The following is a 20,514-nucleotide window of genomic DNA, read 5'->3' on the forward strand; positions in this document are numbered from 1 at the left end:
TCCGGGGGAACACTGCTCCCCACCCTTCAGCTCCAACAGTGCCCTCCCTCACTACTGACCCACAGCCGCTCATCAACCCCAACCTGCAGCCCTCTGCTATGCGTAAATACACCTTCAAAACTACACCTAGTGGGGAAAAGATCCCTCCAGGGCTCGCTTTCAGGCTGCGTCTACACTTACCTAAAATTGAATAGCAGCCATCAACATTCAAGGTATGCTAATTGTGCACCAAAAATCGTTTGTGCAGCTGTCGAAATTCTTCCCTGTCCTCACCACAGAATGCCAATGGCAGTGTTCTTCCGACCAGCATTCCTTAATCCCTGCAGCTTGCAAGGAGTTCCGGTATCTACACTGACCCCGGAATGGGTGAAACGGAATCCTGGAAGATCGTACCTAAGTGTTCGATCTTCCACTGCGAGGGTAGACCCAGCCTCAATGAACCAGCTAAGGCCAGGTCCACACTAGACCTTAAAGGCAATCATAGGCATGCAAGTCAAGCTATGGCACTTGCGAAGCTGGAATCAACTTATCTACGATAGCTTACCTGGTCGGCCTCGCTGAGGGAGGTGGAGACCTCCTTTAATCCTCGCAAGATTGAGTCCAGGGGTCGACTGTTGCCCTGATAGGTCGGTTTCACGTGTCTGCACTAGGCGCACAAAATCAAACTCCAGAAGACTGACCCTGAACGAGTCGATCAACCGGGTAGTCTACATCAGTGTTTCTTAAGCTTTGAGACCATGGAACACCAAACGATAACATTTTTTATGTGGAACACCTATGAAAATTTTCTTCAAAAAACATATCCAGCAAAACCAAAAGGAAGCAATTTAATCAGGTATCATAGCAATGAAACAGTAATACTGTATCTGGTTTTTAATAACAGAAAATATGTATACCATCCGTGTCAGACGCTCGTGAACCATCTGCGAGTTGTTCATGAAACACCAGCACTCTGCAGAACATAGTTTAAGAAACACTGGGGTAGATGTACCCTAGGGTTTATCTAGCTCCCATCACCATGGCGTCTGGACACCTCAGCCTGTGCCTGTGATCTAGCCAGGACTATCGGCCGTGGGGGTGTGGGAGAAGAGGTCAAACAACTCCACTGAGATAACTGAGTTTTTTATTATCAAGTCAGTGGCATACAAGACATACATATTTCTCAAATGTTTCATATGAAAAAAGGCAAATAAAAAAAATGAAAAGCCAGGCCCAGCTTGCACCAGGCGGGACCTTCAAGCCAAACTTCAAACCTCGATCCCAAAAAACAACCAGTCCTCGCTGCCAAATTTGGTTGCATGAAAGTTTTGGAAACCTTGGGTTTTGGAAGGGGATGGGGGGAGGTACTGAAAGTTTGAAAATTTTTGAAGGAGGGAAAGATATGACTGGTGTGTTTCCACCTCCAAAAATTTTCAAACTTTCAATACCTCCCACCCCATCTCAATCAAACAGCCAAGATTTTTAAATCTTCCAGCAACTAAATTCTGGGAGCTAAACTTCTTTGGGCTCACCTCCAAGGATTCCTTATGACCCCTGGCAGATTTGTTCACTCTCGCGTGCATTTAAAAAGAAATGACTTCAAGGGTGCAGATGAAGAATAGAAATTTTGCGATGTGACAAGACAGGAGGTTTGGACATTTGCAAAATTCTCCTGCCATTTTTAACTTTTTAAGCCTAAATGTTGTAAGAAAAATTCCTGCAATTTCAGGAAAAAAAAATCTGTTTTGCTCAAAGCACATATTCTGATGAAAAACAATTTAGAGGAACATTTTCTAACCAGCTCTTAATTCAGCTAGTCATCCTGTCTGACCACCTGCATAGCAGAAGCCAGAGAATGACCCACAGAGATCTCTGTCTCCAGCCCAGATCTGTAGGTTGAGATAGAATCCCTTTAACTCTGCGCACAAATGCGTGATACCCGGCTAATGAGAAAATATAGTTAGCAGATTCCTTCAGGTATAAACTGGAACTCACATGGAGTTATTACAGAACATGCTTTTGTTCTACAGGGCATACCTCTTGGAAGCAATCATTCAGTATAAAACAGAGATAAATGCAAAGGAGAGTGTACTTGCAAACAGAGAGGCTGGGCCAAGAGCTCTCCTTCAAATCAGCTAGGTGGGACATTTAAACTTCAGGGAAAATAACTGCTAACAACAGTACTGGAGGGGAAGCCTAGAAGCTAATGGTGTAGGAGGAGTTATACAAAAGTGACTGAACCACAAATAAAAATGCAACAGAGTTCTACAAACCTCTGTTCAGATACATAGAGCATGGAGGGAATTTTTGAGATTAACAAATTTTCCTGTCCTGAATTGGGATAAATAACCCAGATCTCAACAATCCTGGCAAACCACAAATCCAGAAAGTTTCCAGTTGGGTCAAAAGCATTTGCTTTCTGTGATTTTAAGTGTCATTTTGAGTTCAGCTCTTCTTAAGCCCACTCTTTGTAAAACTTCAACTCAAACTCATCATCTTCAACCCCCACATTTTTTCATGCTGAAGGTGTGGACAGTTTCTAACTCTCTAAATCTAAATCTCCAGCTCAGGAGATTCCTCCCAACTGAGATGGTGGCATGTTCAGGTCCGTTTGGATAAATCTCCTGACTTGAAAAAGTTTGTTTTGACAAGTCAGCATGCTTTTTTGGGGGTTGGTTTGTTTGTTTTTTTTTTGGGGGGGGGGGGGGGAAGAGCAGCAGCCACTAAATCTGGGTTTGAAAGCTACAAAGGGGGGCAGAGTAAAGGGTATTGAGAAGGGTGGCGTTAAGGGTATTGTAGCTTGACTATCAGATTTGGACTGCCGGAATGAATCCTCAGGGCAGGTTCTCCAGCCCACATTAAAAACACGTGGTCAAAAAAACTCCCAACTGGCTTTGTCCTGGGGGAGCGAATGCCAAGATTCCAAAGATCGTCTTTGCAATGAAAAATTGGTTCAGTCCAGTGACAGTAGCAGCCTGGTGCTAAGGCAGGTTTTCAGAACAAACGACGTTGTGTGTCATGTACTAATGAGAGTAGTGTATATCAAAGGCAGCTTTGCCCCCTGCCTCTCGCCATGAGCTCCAGATACAAACCCTTCCCCATCAGAGGGGTAAACAAGGAAAAAACGCACTTCCTGAAATGTGGGGCCAGCCAATCGGCTGAAAGGAAACAGCAGCACTCTGCAGCCATGAGCACCCTGATACTGACAGGCTCAAGAGGCAGGCCAATCAGCACAGATCTCCTGATTACAGCAGGCCAACAGATCATTTTCTGGGCCAGTTTGCAACTCAATCACATGTTCTGTTACCGGTCATTTGCTAGGCCAAACCCATCTGCTGCCCACAGTGCTGTTTGGTTCAGCAGGAGCGTTGCTGACTCATGCCAGCACCGGAGCCCTAGCTCCGGATATTTTGCCGGCCTGCCATTCCCACAAAGAAGGGTAGTATTTCAGTACAACAAAGCCAAAAACAAACAAACAAACAAACAAAAAAACAACCCAACCCAACCCACCACCGCCACACCCTGGATCTTCACTAAACCTTCAAAACTCAAAGGCACCCGCTCGCCCTTGAGATCTGAGCTATATTTGCAATTTCCCTCCGCCCCCAGCTGGTTGAAATGGTGGCTACAACGAGGACGGCCGAGCTGCATTCCCACCAAGTGGCCGTCAAGGGGGGGTCATGCGTGGCGCTGGTGCGTCCTGGCACTGGGGCTGTTCACATCCCAGCTGGAGTGTGGCCTGCTGTAGGGGCTTGGGCATCCGGGGGATTGTGCAAGTTGGTTTCCTTATAGACAAACCAAGCATTGCCTGCCCACAGAATGAAGTTCAGGAAGCCGACAACCTAAGGGGTGCAGAGGAGGAGGGGTTAGCCAAAATATCTTCGTTTCCAGAGTCAGCTTCTGGTTCGGCTGGGAGAAGCCATCTCCAGCTCTATATGGACCATTCCTGCCCACCCAGCTCAGACGGCTACAGAGCTCTGGGATGGAGAACCTTTCCTGGGGATTCCTTCCTGCAGCCCAGATCTGATAGCTGAGCTAGAGCACCCTTAATTCCACCCCCTTGCATGCCATCTACTCTGCCCCCTTTGTAGATTTCAAATCCAGATCTGGTGGGCTGAGCTCCAGAGGAGGTTTTATTCTCCAAGAGATGGAGAATTGATCCCATCACCAGGGCAGTCATTCCATGGCTAAAATTCACCCCTTCTTTGCCATCTGGGTCTGTCTGGATTCATCCCCCAGCTGACGGTTTTCACTCTGCCTTTGTTAAAGAGCCGTCTACTCCCCAAAATCTCCTCCCTGCAAAGGTGCTGACAGATTGGGAATAAACCTCCTCTGAATATTCCCTGGGAGAAACAGCACAGACTGAGCTGCTACATTTGCATACTTACCAGGAGTCAAACCCACTCGGATAGCTTCTAAGACCAGAACAAACACCTGTGACCTCCTAGTCTGGCCACGTGTCTGACACTAGCCAGAGAACTTCCCCAAACTGACTCCCATTTGCATGACATCAGGTCGATTAGAAGATCACCCAAGCCGGATTCCACAGCATCAGTGATGGAGAATCCACCATACATTGACTCCACTGGAGCTACAGCCAACGGTGGCCCAATGGTAAATTCCTCTGACCATTAATAACGTACAACTTTTCTCCACTCTGTCTGTACCTTCAAATTCCAGACCCTAGATCTAGTTAGACTACCCTCTGCCAGACTGGAAAACCCATGATCACATGCAGGTGCCGTTGGACTGGGACCACACTTCCCTTGAACAGACTGAGCTCCTTCAGTCTATCGCTGGCAGGCAGGTTTTCCAACCCTTTAATCATTCCTGTGGCTCCTCTCTGAGCCCTCTCAGATTCATTAGCCCCCTTCTCCAATGACAGACACCAGATCCAGATACGGGTCACAACAGTGCCAAACCTAGAGCTACAACCACCTTTCCCCTCCAGCTCTGAACCCTCTCCAACTGATGAATGCCCTCCAGGAACCAATCCACTTTAGATGCTTCGTTCAAATTCATTTTCCTGCATGTCCCCATGTAGACAAAATCCCCAGGATCTGAGCCAAGCACAGAATGCAAACAATGCCCCCTTTGGTTCAAGAGAGGCATGCCCTACCCCGCATCTCAGCAGCACAAGGCAGGGGAGTGCTAGCCAGTGTTCCTTGTAAGCTGAGCGCTTGGGTAGCCACCCAGGAGAAATTCACATGCCCCCCAGCTGATTAGCAGAGCAACCCCAGCTGGCAGCAAGTGTTTCTGTTGGTGGTACACATCCACATGTCTTGGTGCACATAAAATTTATTCTACCCACGGATGGCAAAACTTAGAGGGAACCCTGGGGTTGACTATACCTACCACAGATACGTTGAGTGACCCCATGCTGCTGACTCCACCGAACCGGCAGGTATTTCCAGAAGTATGGCAGAACTTCGTTGCCAACATGACCTCAGGCCCGGTGGACACTTTGATATCAGTCAGGGCTTTGGCCCAAGCCGAAGTGCTGATCAGCCAGAGAAACGCCACCACCACAGTGATCACAAAGTCCTGCATGAGGGGGAGAGGGGATGGGGAGTTACTAGCCCAAGGTTAGCAGGAGAGAGGAACACAACCGAGGGGAGAGACTCCCAAGCACATACCCAAACCCACTGACATTCCCAAGCCCATTCCCAAGCCCACTGACTTTCAAGGGAGCTGTGGCCCATTGACCCCAGCTAGGGTCTGACCCAGGAGTTGACAACCAAAATGGTTTGGTTGTTTGCTTTGCTTTTTGTTTTGTTTTTAAACTGCAATTACAGCATCTGGAGCCACAGATAAGTCCTTAAAGAGCCACAGCTTACAGACCCCTGATCTAGTCCCTGGGACACCAACAGAACTATGGCCCATTGACCCCAGCTGGGATCTGGTCCTCTCTGGACAGCGCCAGGAGGATTCCAAGGCATTCCCACAAGTAGCCCAGGAGAGCAGCCGGAGCTGGCACTGTGACGCGGGAGGGGGACCTACACGTACAAGCTACATGCACGCTGCCCAGGGTCCGGACTCTGGCATCGGGCCGGGGTTCCCAATGGATCTCAAGTCACAGAATTTCCCAAGGAGATCGAGCCTCTAAGGGAGGCCCTAAGCTGGACTGAAAATGCCACTTGCTGCAAATGCTTCAGCTGCTGACAGAAGTGAAGTGATTAAATTAACCCTGTCTCAGCAGCACTATTCCTAAAGTATTGTTACGGCACCATCCAAAGGATCCAGCTGAGATCAGGGCCCCATTGTGCCAGGCACTGCCCAGACTCAGAGACAAGCTCTGCCCCAGGTCATATCAGGGCTCCACTGCAGCAGGTGATGCCTGGATAAAACCAGAGACAGGCCCTGCCCCAGCTCAGATCACGGCCCCATTGTGTCAAGCGCTCCCGAGACAAGCTGTATCCCGAAGAACTTACAATGTCAACAGACAACAGAATGATCTTCACCCCATGCTGCAGACAGGGAAACTGAGGCATGGAACAGGACCGTGACATATCCAAACTCTATCCAGAGCTGAGTGTTGAAATCTGGTCTCCTGCCTTCCAGCTTGTTCTCTCTAACCATTAAGCTCACCCCTTTCCTCGCTAAGGGAGGCTATTCCTGGCAAACCCTGCCTTTGCTGCAACATTAGCTGCATCGGAGAATGCCGGGAGCTGAAGAGAGCATCCCACCGAGCTTGCCACCCTCCATCTGGGGGACACATCAGAGCTTGGGGGGATGTAATGTCTATTTTGGCTTTCCCCACCCCATTAAGCCCCTCACATCACGCTTGGAAGCCAGGCTTTGCCATTACCCTTGAAAAAGTTGTCCAACAGGCAGGTCCGCACCAATGCGAGACCAGCAAAAGACACCCAGCCACTTACCGCATTTCCCAGCCCTCTGGGGAGCCGACGCAGCAGGGAGAGAAGAGAAAAGGGGCAACTGTTTATCAGCTAACAACCATCTTTACCCACTTGCAGCCCCTCTGCCTGCCACAGCCGAGAGTTTTGGTACACATGTCACCGCAGAGCCAGGGCCTTGCGCCAAAGGTCAGCCTCACAGCCTCTTAACTAGAGCCAAGACATAGCCCCGGCCCCTGACCCTAACTGGGATCTGACCCCATTGACTCCAATGGAGCCCTGGCCCATAGACACCAGCTAGGATCTGACTCCATTGACTCTAATGGAGTCCCAGCACATTGACCCCAGCTAGGATCTGACCCCACTGACTCCAGTGGAGGCCTGGCCCATTCTCTCTCCTCTCACAACCCCCAATTTCCCTGCCAGAGCAAAGTTACACATCACTTACGACCATGGGCAGCTTGCCCGCACCGCGGTAAAGGTGCAGGTATCCCACGTACAGAACCAGTGCCGCCATGCAGTAGAGAAAGACGAAGACAGCGAAGGTGACAAAGAACTGGGACGAGGAGGAGAAGTCGCCCACAAGATGAGTATCAGACCACGTCCTGTTACATTTGGAGGGATCCGGTTTTTTGAACATAACCGTGTTCAGCCTGCAAAGGGAGACAAAGTGAAGCTCAAAGACTTTTGTCTTGACACCAGCGTGACAGAAAGTTTTGCATTTTCGGGGTGAAAGAGTCAGTTCTGTCCATCAACTCTGCCCTCCTGCACAGTCCAATACAGAGAAACTACTTCAGAGATCCCTGCCTCCAGGCCAGATTGGGGAGTGGAGCACCCGAGCACCCTTAACTCCACCCACTCGTACACATCCCCTTAAAAATAAAATAATGGAGATGTCATCTCCTAGAACGGACCTTGGGAGGTCACCTAATCTAGTCCACTCCCCTCTTGGCAGGGCCAAGCAACATCCCCGATATCTATTTGCCCCAAACCCTAAATGGCCTCCTCAAGGATTGAGCTCACAACCCTGAGTTTAGCAGGCAAATGCTCAAACCACTGAGCTATAACTCCCAAATCTGCCCCTTGGTAGATTTCAAGTCCATATCTGATGGTGGAGCTAGAAGGGCGCTTTCAAGGAGAGATGCCAGGTCTCGGAGAGACTCATTGGCTTTAGAATCCATCCCACCCTGGGACAGTCATTCCAAAGGCTAATTCTCCTCCTCGTTAAGAATTTGCTCCCATCTTACTTCCAGTCTAGCTGCATCCCCCAGTCCTGGTTCTTGCTCTGCTTTTGTCACCTGGATTAAAAAGTCCTCTGCTCCCTAGGGAGATTTTGACAGTCCAGGGATAGCTTCCCTCTGAATCATCTCTAGAAAAAACTTACTACATCAAGTTCCTTTAACTCAGGCAGGTTATCTATGCCCTTCACTCTTCTCTGAGCCCCCCTTGCACTCCTACTCTGTGTATACACAAGCCCCTTCTTTTCAGAAGGTGCATGTTAATGAGCGGGTTTGAAATATGCTAATGAAGTGCTTCTATGAATATGCAGTGCCTCATTAGCATAATGGTGGCCGCAGCGATTCAAAAGTGTGACCTTCTAAATCGTGTGCCGCCCATGGAGATGGGACCTTCTGAAAGGACCCCCCCATTTTCGAAAGCCCCTTCTTCCTAACACCAGATCAGAAGAAAGGGCTTTCGAAAACAGGGGGTTCCATTCGGAAGGTCCCCATCTCCACGGTCAGCGTGCAATCCAAAAGCCGCAATTTCGAATTGCCATGGCTGCCATTATGCTAATGAGGTGCTGCATATTCATAGCAGCACCTCATTAGCATATTTTGAACCCGCTCATTAACACGCCCCTTCTGCAAGGAAGGGGCTTGTGTAGACATAGGGCTAATGTCTTGTTTGACAAGCCACCCCGCAGAGCTGGGTGCAGTCTCCAGCACCCTCAGTTTGGCATTGGGGAGGGACATTATTTTGTACCACTGACACAACCCTTTAGATCCAACTGCGCATCTCATGATAGTCGGGGCTTGTCCTTCCACCCCAGCTCCTGGAATCATCGGAATCTCCACTCAGAGGACTCTTCTCGTCTTCATGGTAGCAGGCTATGCGGGGTAGGAAATGAGACCCCTGGAAGCTAAAATAGCAGGAGGAGGACAAACCCAGACTGACGTTGGCTGCTTGTTAACAACAACCCATGATCTTTAGCCAGTGGTTTGATCCCAGAGGCTGGGAGAACGCATGGAGGAAGAGGAGGAAGAAAGATTCATGTGGGAACGATTCATGAGGGTCCCCTGTGATCAGCCAGCCAGCCTTCCTGCGTCACACTGGCCAGAGCATGGCCCTGAACTAATTCCTGGGAACACCAAAGTCCTGGAACTGCAGGAATCAGGACTGGCTACGGGATCGCAGCCGGCGTTGCAGGTACAATGACCTCCCTGGGTTTACATGTCCCCACGCTGTATCAGCCCTGTTGGCCGTTGAATCCCACTGTGAGCACACATTCAGCCCTTCGCCCGCCCGGGGCTGCACTCACCGGAAGGGATAGCCAAACTCCGCTTCGAGGGTCTCATTATTACCACCCGTACAGCTGACTTTAATGGAGGTATAGCCACTGTACCCACCACAGGTGGCGAAAGCAAAGATGGAGAAGATCTAGAGATACGCAGAGAGACAGTGTTAAAGTCTGAGACTTCAAGGCTAGAATTCAGGCCCATCTAACCTGTCCTCCAGGCCTGAGATCTGCTCCTAAACATTTCTGCATCCAGCCCCTATCTGTTGGTCGAGCTGGCCCCGAACTTCTCAATGCCCCAGCTCCATTTCATGCTCAACACAGACATTCCCGCCAGCATGAGAACAATCCCGTTAAGAAACACCAGCGGTGTATGTGATCCTCTGATCCCGGGGCTCCCTGCCATCATTCGCCCAGTGGAACAGCAGCTGGGCTGGTATGAGACAGTCACTCTCACCACGATTTTAATCGGAACAAGGTCAATTCCTGCTGTCACCCAGCCCGTTGAAAATGGATCTACTTAAAACTGAAACCCGAAGAGGTCAGATCATGAGCTAAGGGATAATAAAAATAATATATGGAAACACACATCTCATAAGAGGTGGAAAGGACCTTGGGAGGTCATTGAGCCCAGACCCCTACCCTCTTGGCAGGACCAAGCAACATCCTTCCCCACCCCCATTTGCCACAGATCCCTAAATGGCCCCCTCAAAGGCTGAGCTCACAACGCTGGGTTTAGCAGGCCAATGCACAAACCACCAACCTATCCCTGCAACAGAATGGCAGCTGACTCATGCCAGCTGGGGACCTGGCCCCATCTAATTCCTGAGCTACTGCTCATTCTCTGTGCCCGTTCACAAGCTAGCGACAAACAGGAGGAGGAGGTTACCCACAGCTTGAGAACCAATTCTTTTCTGGCTGTTTCCCAGCAGATTTATGGTGATTGAACTATTTTCCTCAAAACATTTTCCCCCACCATGAAAATGATATTTCTGCTTAGAAACAATAATGATTCACAGATTCCAAAGCCAGAAGGGACCCCTGTGATCATCTTGTTTGACTTCCTGTCTAACAGAAGCCAAAGAACTGCCCCACAATAACCCCAAGAGCACGGACGTTAGAAAAACACCCAGACTTCATTTTAAAATGGTCAGTGGAAGAAAACCTACCACGACCATTCACAACTTGTTCCAGTAGGGGATTACTCCCACTACTACAGGGTGAACCTCTCTAATCTGGCACCCTCGGGACCTGACCAGTGCTGGATGAGAGAATTTGCCGGCCCAGGGGAGGTCAATACTGTCTAGCACATTACCAACACTTCCACTGCTGACTGGGCTCTTAGAAGACAATTAGGGGTAAATTCCAGCTAAAGAACAGCCCAGAACACACACAGCCAGGGCTGGTGGATGTAAATAAACTTTGTGGGACCGCAGAAAATTTGGCCGCACCCATGATAAGCAGTTGCCCAGCTACCTAAAATCATGCCAGATCATGGAGTTTGCCAGATGAGAGTGTTCAGGAGCTTTCCCAGATAAAACCCACTTCATCAGATGGAAGTGGCGTGAAAATTACACAATCAGCAGGGAGAGAGAGAAAGAGAGAGAGTGTGGCAGCAAAACACAAAAGAAGTTACCTGTCTTTAGTACAGCTTGAACTTCTCTAGTCTGGCACACTCTCCTCCAGCAACATCCATAACCTGGCATGATTTTACTTAGCCACGCAACCACTTCAACTGGGTCTGCCCAAGTTTCTCACAGTCCCATAAAATTTGTTTCCAGCCCCCAGTTCTGGCTCTCAGCGTTCTGGGCTGTTCGTTAGCTGGAATTTACCCCTAATGTCTTCTAAGAGCCCAGTCAGCACTGGAAGTGTTCGTGATGTGCTAGACAATATTGACCTCCTCTGGTCCGGCAAATTCTCTTATCCAGCACCAGTCCATGTCCCAAGAGTGCCAGATTAGAGAGGTTCAACCTGTAGAACCGCCCTTGGTTTTCGCAAATCTACTTCACACGCTATGAATGAAACACATCCAGCTTAATTTGCTTCATTAACTTGTCCTACTAACAGGTAATGTCATTTGTATTTTACTGCTGTACATACGCCCTGGATTCTGTAAATTCCATTCCAACTCATGTGACGAAGTGGGTTTTGCCAACTAAAGCTCATGATCTAATAAATGTGTTAATCTTTAAGGTGCCGGAGGACTGCTTGTTGTTTTTCAAGTTACAAGGCTAACATGGCTACCCCTCTGAAACTTCTCAGTACTATGGAAAACGTAAAGTTTTTATTTTGTTCGCAAAAAAAAAATCTAACACCTTCCCCCACCAAACATGTCACAAAAATGGTCGGGTTTAGTCTACACACAAAAACAAAAACAAAAAGTAAACACATTAGTGTTTAAAAAATTGAGTGTTTCTAAAATCGGAACTTCCAACTGAAAACCATTCTCGGTAAACATTATTAATTTAAAAAAAAAAAAACATTTTTACCCCATAATTTGCACTTTGAGGTGAAGGTTTGCGGTTTGCACTAAAAATGTTCTTGTTTTCGCTTTACAAATTGAGTTTTACTTTTCAAAACCACCCTTTCTGCCAAAATCTGCTCTCAGGAAAACGTTTTCTCCTAAAAAGTTATTGGTTTAGCTGCATGTTTGCACTGTTCGGTTTATTTTTTCATTTTTTGCAGCGAACAGAACGTTTGTGGCTTGGGGAAATGACATCCGTTCGTTAATCTTAGTCTGAGTCACAAAAAAACTGATCTTGGGAAACACTTTCGTTCACTTTTTTTGAAAACTAAACACCTTCATGTCTGGCTAACTGGATTTTTAACAACATCCAAACGTTTTTAACACAGGCTGTGCTCCACAGCAGAACCTCATGGAGCAGGAAAATCAACCAGGTTCTCCCATGAAATTCTCAAGACAAAAGTCTTTGGAAACAACTTCCAAATTTTCCCCAGGAAAAGCATTCTGACTCTCCCAGAGCCTGCCTGCACAGCTGTCAGACACCCCAGAGTGGAGGAGCAATGCAATCCAAGTGAACATATCATCACCCTGTGTGTGTACTCCCAGGACAGAAGGCCGGGGGATCTGGCTCTGGGCCTCGAAGGTCAGAGCCAGATATAGCTGCTACAGGAGCAGCGGATGCCAAATCCAGGCGGCGTGAGCACACAGCAGCGTCAGTCTTTGGCCCTCTCGGTGGGGGAGCCGCCAGCCGTCATCCCCCTTAAGAAAGCTTGCGAAGCTGAACCTGGTACCATGTGCCAGTGGTGGCCGGGGAGTGGGATGGCTTAGCTGGCTGGGACCTCACCCACACTGGGCCTGGCTAAGAGCCAGGGAAGCTGAGTGAAGCAATTACAGAGACGCCTCTGCTGTGACATGCGCCAGGCTCCGTGATCCCAGCCGGCGGGAGGCTTTCAGCAGTAGTTCTTTCCAGGCTAGTAGCTAGGTCACCCTGCAGCGGGCGCAGCACTACACAGATCCCAACTGGGTGCGTGGGGGAATGTCATGCTGGGAGCCGGACACACACCTGCGTCCTGCCGGAGGTCGGGGGAGCATCACGTTGGATGGCACATGGAGTGGGGACCCTGCCAGGCCGGGCACCGCAAAGACAATCCCTGAGTGACACCGGGGGGACCCCGCCATGCCGGGCACCATGCTGACTGTCCCTGAGTGACATCGGGGACCCCGCCACACCACGCCAGGCCAGGCACCGCATACACGGTCCCTGAGCGACATCGGGGGGACGCCACCGTACACCGCACAGACCATCCCTGAGTGACACTGGGGGGACCCCACAAGACCATACCCCACACAGACCGTCCATGAGTGACCTTGGGGGTCCCCACCATACTAGGCACTGCACAGACCATCCTGGAGTAAGATGGGGGGACCCCGCCAGGCCATAAACCGCACACACTGTCCCTGAGTGATATCGGGGGACCCCACCACGCCTGGCACTGTGCAGACCACCCCGAAAGACATTCGGGGACCCCGCCACGTCAGACACAGCACAGATCACGCGAGCGACATTGGGGGGGACCCTGTCATGCCGGACAGGGCACAGACCATCCCTGAGTGAGATCAGGGACCTGCCATGCCAGGTGCGGACCCCTCCATCTCCCCTTTGCACCCAGCTTTGGGCGGAACAATCCAGTCCAGAGGAGAAGCTGCGCTTACAGGGGGCTCAGAGCAAGGGAAAGCACAAGGCCAGTGGATTTTTATCACATAAGGTTGGGGAGGCCAATCCCAACCCCCACCCATCTCCTTCTCCCCCTCGCCTCTCCAAGACAGACACATCACCCCTCTCACACCCAGTGCAGAGTGGAAGCAGCAGCCACTAAAAGCTGGCAACCAACCCAGATCACAATGGGCGGGGAGCGTTTGATGATGCAAACGTTTGAGGGTTGCAAACGGCCTGCCTGCCAAAAATGCCCTGTGTTGTAACAACACCCCCTCCCCTGGCTGAGCCCCAATTTTTCCACTGGGGGAGGGAGGATTTTGACCACTTTCCACTGTGGGAAAAAGTCAAATGTCTTTTCCTTCTGGAGCACGTTAAGCAGCAGCTGGGGCATTCCTAGCCGCTGTGCCCAGCCCAGTGGGGCAGAGACAGGCGAAGACAGCGCAGATTTCCCATGGGCACGGTTTCCAGCTGCACCCAGAGATGCCAGCATTCTGGGGCCGGAAGCCAGCAGCGCCAGTTAGCAGAGGAAGATCCCAGTCTAGGCACTGATCTGGCCTTTGTCCGACAGCCCGGTCCCCGCTGGACAGGGACAGGTCTCCTCTGGCTGTACGCGTTCAGGGCCTAGCATCATGTCTGCAGTACAGCTATTGGCTGCTGGGGAAACCGAGGCAGGGACCAGACTAAACGATCTGCCCCAGGCTGGAGGACTGAGCCAGGGCTTGGCCCAGTCTCCACACAGCCCAGGCTGCACACCCTCTATTGCACAGCTCCGCGGGGGCCAGCTGGGCCCAGGCAGAGGGAGCAGCAGTGGGCGGGGAGAGGGGCCCCTCCCACAGCTGGAAGATCTCCATGCTCCCAGCAGGGGAGTGGCCAGGGCGGACAGGCCGGCTCTGGGTGGGGGACCACAGGGCTGTGGAGCCTCTTGTTCGTCCCTGCCATGCTGCGCTGCTGCCCAGGAAAGCCCAAGCCCAAACCCCCTCCCCCAGCCTGAGGCCCCCCCCCACTCAGAGCCACCTGCCTTGCACCCCAAACCCCACATCCCTCATCCCACCCCAAAGCCCACACCCCCAGCCAGAGCTTGTACCCCAGCTCCCAGCTCTGAGCCCCTCTCCAGTGTGGAGCTCCCTCCTGCACCCCAAGCCCCTCATCCCCACACCCCAAATCTGACCCACCCTAAGCCCCTCAGCCCTGACTCCACCCCAGAGCCCACACCCCCAGCCAGAGCCCTCACACCCCTGCATCCCAATCCCCTGCCCCACTCCTGAGCCCTCAGATTCAGCACCACCTCCTTGTGCCCCAAACCTCTCAGCCCTGACTCCATCCCAGAGCCCTCACACCCCCGGCTCCCCAGTCCTCTGCTCCCAGCCTGAGCCCCCTCGCACACGCCGCACCCCAGGCCCCACCCCCACCACATGACTTTTGTGACAAGCACCAATGTGAAGGCGTGCGTTGCACGTCACAAAATTCATTCCGCTCGGGGGGGGAAATACAGGCGGGATCACGGTGGGCGCTGAACAGACCAGGCACGGTAGTGACTGGACATTGCTGGCTCTTATTTCCAGCAGGCTGGGCAGAGCAGGGCGGAGTCGGGGGCCCTGAGAGCACGGTGAGCCCAGCTGCTGCCTTCCATACAGGGGCTTTGCTCAGCCAGGTGGTCTCATGGCCCTGCCCTCCCTTGACTCGCAGCTCCCAGCCCTGGCAGATAACGGGATTCCTGCCCTGCCGAGCGCTACACAGACACCCTCGACTCAGCTCAGTTATGACGGGGGAGGATGGAGGGCTGCGATCAGCAAAATGACAACTCTGCCCCCTCCAGCGACATTCCCAACACCATTCTCTGCGTGGGGGGGCGGGAGCTGCGTGGTCACAAATCTCCAGCTCCAGGAGTCAGGAGACAGCCCCAACCTTCCCCTTGAAAACACCCAGTCCCAGGGATTCAGCCTCGCTGCGAGTCACTCGTGTGAGTTTTTACACCAGTCTCAGGATTCGGGGAGGCCGACGGTGGCTTGGACGAGGCCGGCGCTGCTCAGAGCAGCAGGTCTGGCTCTGCTCCTCTTCCCCGGACGCCCCAAAGGGGCGATTGGCCCAGACCTGACATGCAACTTTTCTACCTCATGGGGGCCTTTCCCCTTCCTCCTGAGTGTGCAGCGGCTCCAACGCGGCAGGAGACAGACAGGGAACTGAAGCCAACTGTCCCTCTCAGGCCCAGTTCCCTCTACGCTGCCCGTTAAGATTCCTGCAGGAGCTGAGGGTTTGCCACTGCTGGGGTAGAGGCACTCTGACCCTCACCCAGCCCAGCCCATGCCGCAGCCGTGGAGTGACACCCCCCAGCGTGGCCCCACTAGAGCTGCTGAAGCCAGGTCAGAAGCACATCTCATCTGGCCCAGAGCTGCGGTGGCAAGAGATGGCTGGGGCAGACTTCACCCCCAAAAGGCAACCTGCACCCCAGATCGCTCATCCCCGAACCCACTCAAGAACCCTCACCCCCAGCCCCTTCTCTCATCCCCTCTGCCCCACCCCGGCCGTGTGCGGAATGAATTCTGCTGTGAGTAGCAATACGGAGGTGGACGTGCCAGACATATCGTCCTGTGTCTCCCACATAACAAAAGTCGTTCCGTGCATGGATATAACATCGCTCTCAGCTGCCATCAGGCCCTGGGAGAACACAGCAGCTAGCTGGGGAAGGGACAGCTTAGTGGTTAGAGCACTGGCCTTGCTGGCACAGGCTGCGTCTACACTTGTATTCTTCTTTTGAAAGAGGTATGCAAATGAGGTAAATCAAAAAGGGAAATTCGGTACAAATTTGCATATTCTTATTTCAAAATAGCTTCTTTCAAACAAAGAAAACCAGTGTAGACGGGGCTCTTTCAAAAGCAAACCCTGTCTTCGAAAGACTCCTTCTTCCCATCAGAAAAAGGGAAGAAGCATTCTTTCGAAGATGGGGTTTACTCTCGAAAGAGCAGTGTCTACACTGGTTTTCTTCTTTCGAAAGAAGCTATTTTGAAATAAGAATATGCAAATAAGGTGTCAGATGTGCAAATTTATACCTCATTTGCATTTTCAATTGACCTCATTTGCATACATCTTTCGAAAGAGGAATGCAAGTGTAGACACAGCCACAGGGTTGTGAGTTCAATCCTTGAAGTGGCCTTTCAAGGTTCTGGAGCAGGTTAGATTAAAAAAAAAAAAATCTTTCAGGATGGTGATAGGTCCTCTGTGAGGGCAGGGGACTGGACTTCATGACCTCTTAAGGTCTCATCCAGGTCTATGTGACATGTATTTTGACTCCCAGCACCAAGGCAGAAAATAACCCAGGAGAAATGGGTAGGGAAACCCCCTCCCCTGCTGAATGCTGCACAGACCTCTAAAGAGGCTACAATTTCATGATCGAAAAGCCCCAAAGCTGTCAAATCAGTGAGCAGAGATATGGTGGGCAGGCAAATGGTTTGGGATGCAGATGGGCAATCTCAGGCTACAGGCAGGCTCTGGGAAGAAGTGTGTTTTTCTGTTCCAGGGTCTGTACAGCACCTAGCGTAACAGGGACGTGTTCTCGGTCTTGGGTAACGCACCATCATCATTGGATGGGGAAGAACAACTGGCACCGGCCACTGGCAAACGATTTGGGATGTAGACAGGCAATCTCAGGCTAGAGGAAGGCTCCAGGAAGAAGTGTGTCTTTCTATTCCAGGGTCTGTACAGCCCCTAGCATAACAGGGACGTGTTCTCAGCCTTGGGGAACGCACCAACATCAGTGGATGGGGGAGAACAACTGGCACTGGTCACTGGCAAGAGAAAGGACCCTGGGCTGTATGGACTTTTGGTCTGACCCAGTTCAGGCTGTTATGTTCTTAACTCGGGGGGCAGCAGGAAAATCACCCAGCTTTGGCCTCAATTGGACGACCTCCAGGGACAATCTGGGGGTTTTGGGGATGTTTTAAAACACTTAAGATGGCAAACTGGGGAGGAAAGATTGAAAACTGTCCCTGTGCACCCCACTCCCCAGAACTGGGACTAGACCCCGGGAACCCCAGCTCCTAGATGGTGTTCCCTGTAAGCCGAGTGCTTGGGCAGCTGCCCAAGAGGTTCAGGTGCTGCCCAGCTGATTAACGAGCACCCACAGCCAGCAGACTGTGTTTCTATGGGTGGTGCACATCAGCACATACTTCAAGTCCATAAAATTTATTCCATCCATGGATGGAAATAACGAGGGAACCCAGCCCGTATCTGGGGTTCACAGCAAATGACCACAGTGGTGGAAGAGCCCAGCTACTCCCTGCCACCAGCCCCAGCACTGCCCTTGACCAGCTCTGCTGCTTTAACACCCAGTCGTAGTAAACCACCAGCAATCCACCAACAGCCACAACTCCCACTACAGCAGGGGTCATAGGTGACTGCTGGCAGGGCACAAGGGTGCTGCCAGCTACGTGACTCCTCCTGCGTCATCCCCAGCCTCGGGCACAGCCATCCCTCGAGGGTGCGGGGCCCAGGATGACCCACGTCATCTGTTCCTTGCCCCTCCCCTCCCAGGGTTTGGGGGCAGGTGACCCTTTGTGCTTCCCCTCCCCCCGATAACTCCCCACTGGCTTTCAAACTTTTTTGCACTGCAACCAAAAGTTATTTCACAAAGCCAGGAAGGGGACCAAAGCATGAGCCTGTCTCAGCCCCACTGCCCTGAGTCAGGGGGCCCAAGCCCCACCTCTCTGGGCAGGGGGACCAAACTCCAGCTCCAGGGCTTCGGCCCCAGCAAATCTAAGCCAGCTCTGTGGCCCCCTTTGCGATCGCCAACTCCTCTCTGCAGTCCTCAGGCTGGCACTAATGAAGGTACACAAGGACAGGCTGGCATGGCCCAGCAGAGAAGGGGTTGGAATGAGAGGCAGGACACACCTGGGTTCTCTACCCAGCTCAGGGAAGGCAGTACAGCCCCAAAGTCACGTCCGTGCACAGCCAGCACTTGTGTAAATGGCACACTAGCATCAGTGCACAGGGGAATGAGCTGAAGTCTCTGGAGAGTGCTCAAAAAAGTCCTCTGTCCGGCAAAATGTGGGTTAATGGGTTAGAAATTGGCAGGGCAGGGAGCCAGGCCTGGGTTTATTCCCCAGCTCAGGAAGGAGAGTGAAATCTAGTGGTTGGAGTGAGGAGGGGGGTCTGGCAGCCAGGACTCCTGGGTTCTATCCTTGACTCTGCCACAGACATGCTGATTGACCTTAGATAACTCCCTTTGTCGCAGCGTGCCTCAGTCTCCTTGTCTATTCGCACAGGGAGCTCTTTGTAGCAAGGTGTGTGTGTGTGTGTGTGTGTGTGTGTGTGTGTGTGTGTGTGTGTGTGTGTGTGTGTGTGTGTGTGTGTGTGTGTGTGTGTGTGTGTGTGTGTGTGTGTGTGTGTGTGTGTGTGTGTTCGGTCGCTCCCTGGCACAGTGGGGCTCTGATCCCAGCCAGGGGAAGGTGGGTCTCTCACTGTGTATATGTGCAGTGGCTAGCAGGACCGGGCCCCAATCTCATGGTGACTGGCCCTGGGCAACGCAGGGGTTTATGCCCCAAATCCAGAAGACATCTGCAAGCGACTCATAGCAAGAACTAGCAATGGCCACATCCAGGTCGTGATCCTGCTGGTGTTGACAGAATGGAGTGACAGCTTCCCTCGCTTCTCCCCACCTCATGGGTCACCCCCGCCGCACCCTGACCCCCTGCCCTCCCTATTCCCCGTCTTGCTGTCTGCCCCACCCACACCCCTGCCCCATGGCCCCAGCCCCCACCCCGAACATTGGTACCCCCTATGCCCACCACTTCCCATGTGCCCAAAACCCTTGGACCACCTGTCCTTGTCAGCACCACACTGCTCCTCACTCCCCCCCCACATCCAGCAACCCCTCCCCACCTCTGCATGCACACACGCCCCCATCACCTGCAGACAATACCCCAATCACTGGCACCCCCACCCCTCGCTAATTCCCACGCACCCAACCTCCCACTGTCCCCTCGCCTCTGCCCTGCCCCCCTCCAGCTACTACAGACATGCCCAAATTCCCACGTGTTCACATGCACCCAGTGCCCCCCATCCTTTGCTCTAGCCCCTCCCTGCACTCAGCACCTCCTCCCCACCCCCTACACACACACCCCTCACCCACAGCCTCTACTCACAACCACCAGCACCACCCCCATACCCCTTGCCCCTCCACCAGCACCCGGTAACCCTCCAGCCCTGGAACCCAGCACCCCACTGCTGACCCACACCCCCACACACAACCCTCACCTGCAGCCACTACCCCATGTACTACCACTCCTGCAACCCAACCCCCCCGGCTTCTGCACACTCCCCTCACCTGCACCCCTCCCCCAGCACTCACCCACTCCAGGACCTTGATGAACCCCAGCGGCTCCTTCAGCGGGCCCAGGTTGAGCTGGAGGCCGGACATTTTCTGGGGAGAGGCCACAGGAGGCGTCAGGCGAGGGGGCGGAAGTTTGCAATGGGTGGGGCTGGGGGTGGGGAGGGGGTGGAGAGAGGCTGCTAGGGGAGGGACTGGGGGTGTTGGGGGAAGAGGCTGCAAGAGGGGTGCAGGCGGGTTAAGGGGAGGCTGGCAAGGGGAGGGGCTGGGGGTTGGTGGGAGGGACGGGGAGGCTGCAATGAGAGGTCAGGCGGGGTCCCGGGGGACGGTCAGTGGGGGGAACTCGCAGAGGCGGGGCGGGGGCCCTGCAGCGCATACCTGGCTCACGCGCTCCATTCCCCGGACACCCGCGCGCGTGATGACGTCACCTCCTCTCCACGTTACGCTGCCCCCCGTGCGCCGCCTGGGGCTGAGCTAATGAGCTTATTTGCATATCCGCGTGCAAGGCCCCGGCTTTCCGGGAGACCCGCATCGGGCTCCCGGCGGCAAAATCACGCTGTGCCCCCCTGCTATGGGGCAGCTCCCCCGCAAGATCTCGCTCTGCGCCCCTGCAGTGGGGCAGCCCCCCATGATCCCGCTGTGTCCCCCTGCTATGGGGCAGCT

At 52.7% G+C, this 20,514-nt stretch overlaps 1 protein-coding gene across 1 annotated transcript; it reads right to left on the reverse strand.

The window, feature by feature from the left end:
- Nucleotides 1-1,106: 1,106 nt before the first annotated feature.
- LOC142003814 (synaptophysin-like protein 1) lies at nucleotides 1,107-20,273 on the reverse strand. The gene is made up of 6 exons (XM_074981107.1): nucleotides 20,230-20,273; nucleotides 19,873-19,944; nucleotides 9,373-9,491; nucleotides 7,282-7,486; nucleotides 5,335-5,523; nucleotides 1,107-3,821 (listed from the first exon to the last, which is right to left on the reverse strand). The coding sequence occupies exons 1-6, from the start codon at nucleotides 20,245-20,247 to the stop codon at nucleotides 3,696-3,698; spliced, it is 729 nt and encodes a 242-aa protein (XP_074837208.1). The 5' UTR covers nucleotides 20,248-20,273; the 3' UTR covers nucleotides 1,107-3,695.
- Between the last annotated feature and the right edge of the window lie 241 nt (nucleotides 20,274-20,514).

The sequence above is a fragment of the Carettochelys insculpta genome, chromosome 30, assembly GCF_033958435.1.
Source record: "Carettochelys insculpta isolate YL-2023 chromosome 30, ASM3395843v1, whole genome shotgun sequence".
Lineage (NCBI taxonomy): Eukaryota > Metazoa > Chordata > Testudines > Carettochelyidae > Carettochelys > Carettochelys insculpta.

Bases quoted from the DNA above. Each gene is read 5' to 3' on its own strand.
- LOC142003814 (XM_074981107.1), bottom strand. The intron at 9,492-19,872 runs GTGAGTGCTGGG...GCGTATCTCTAG, and splicing joins TCATCAAGGTCCTGGAGTGG to ATCTTCTCCATCTTTGCTTT. The intron at 3,822-5,334 runs GTAGGTATAGTC...TGCACCCCTTAG, and splicing joins GGTCACTCAACGTATCTGTG to GTTGTCGGCTTCCTGAACTT.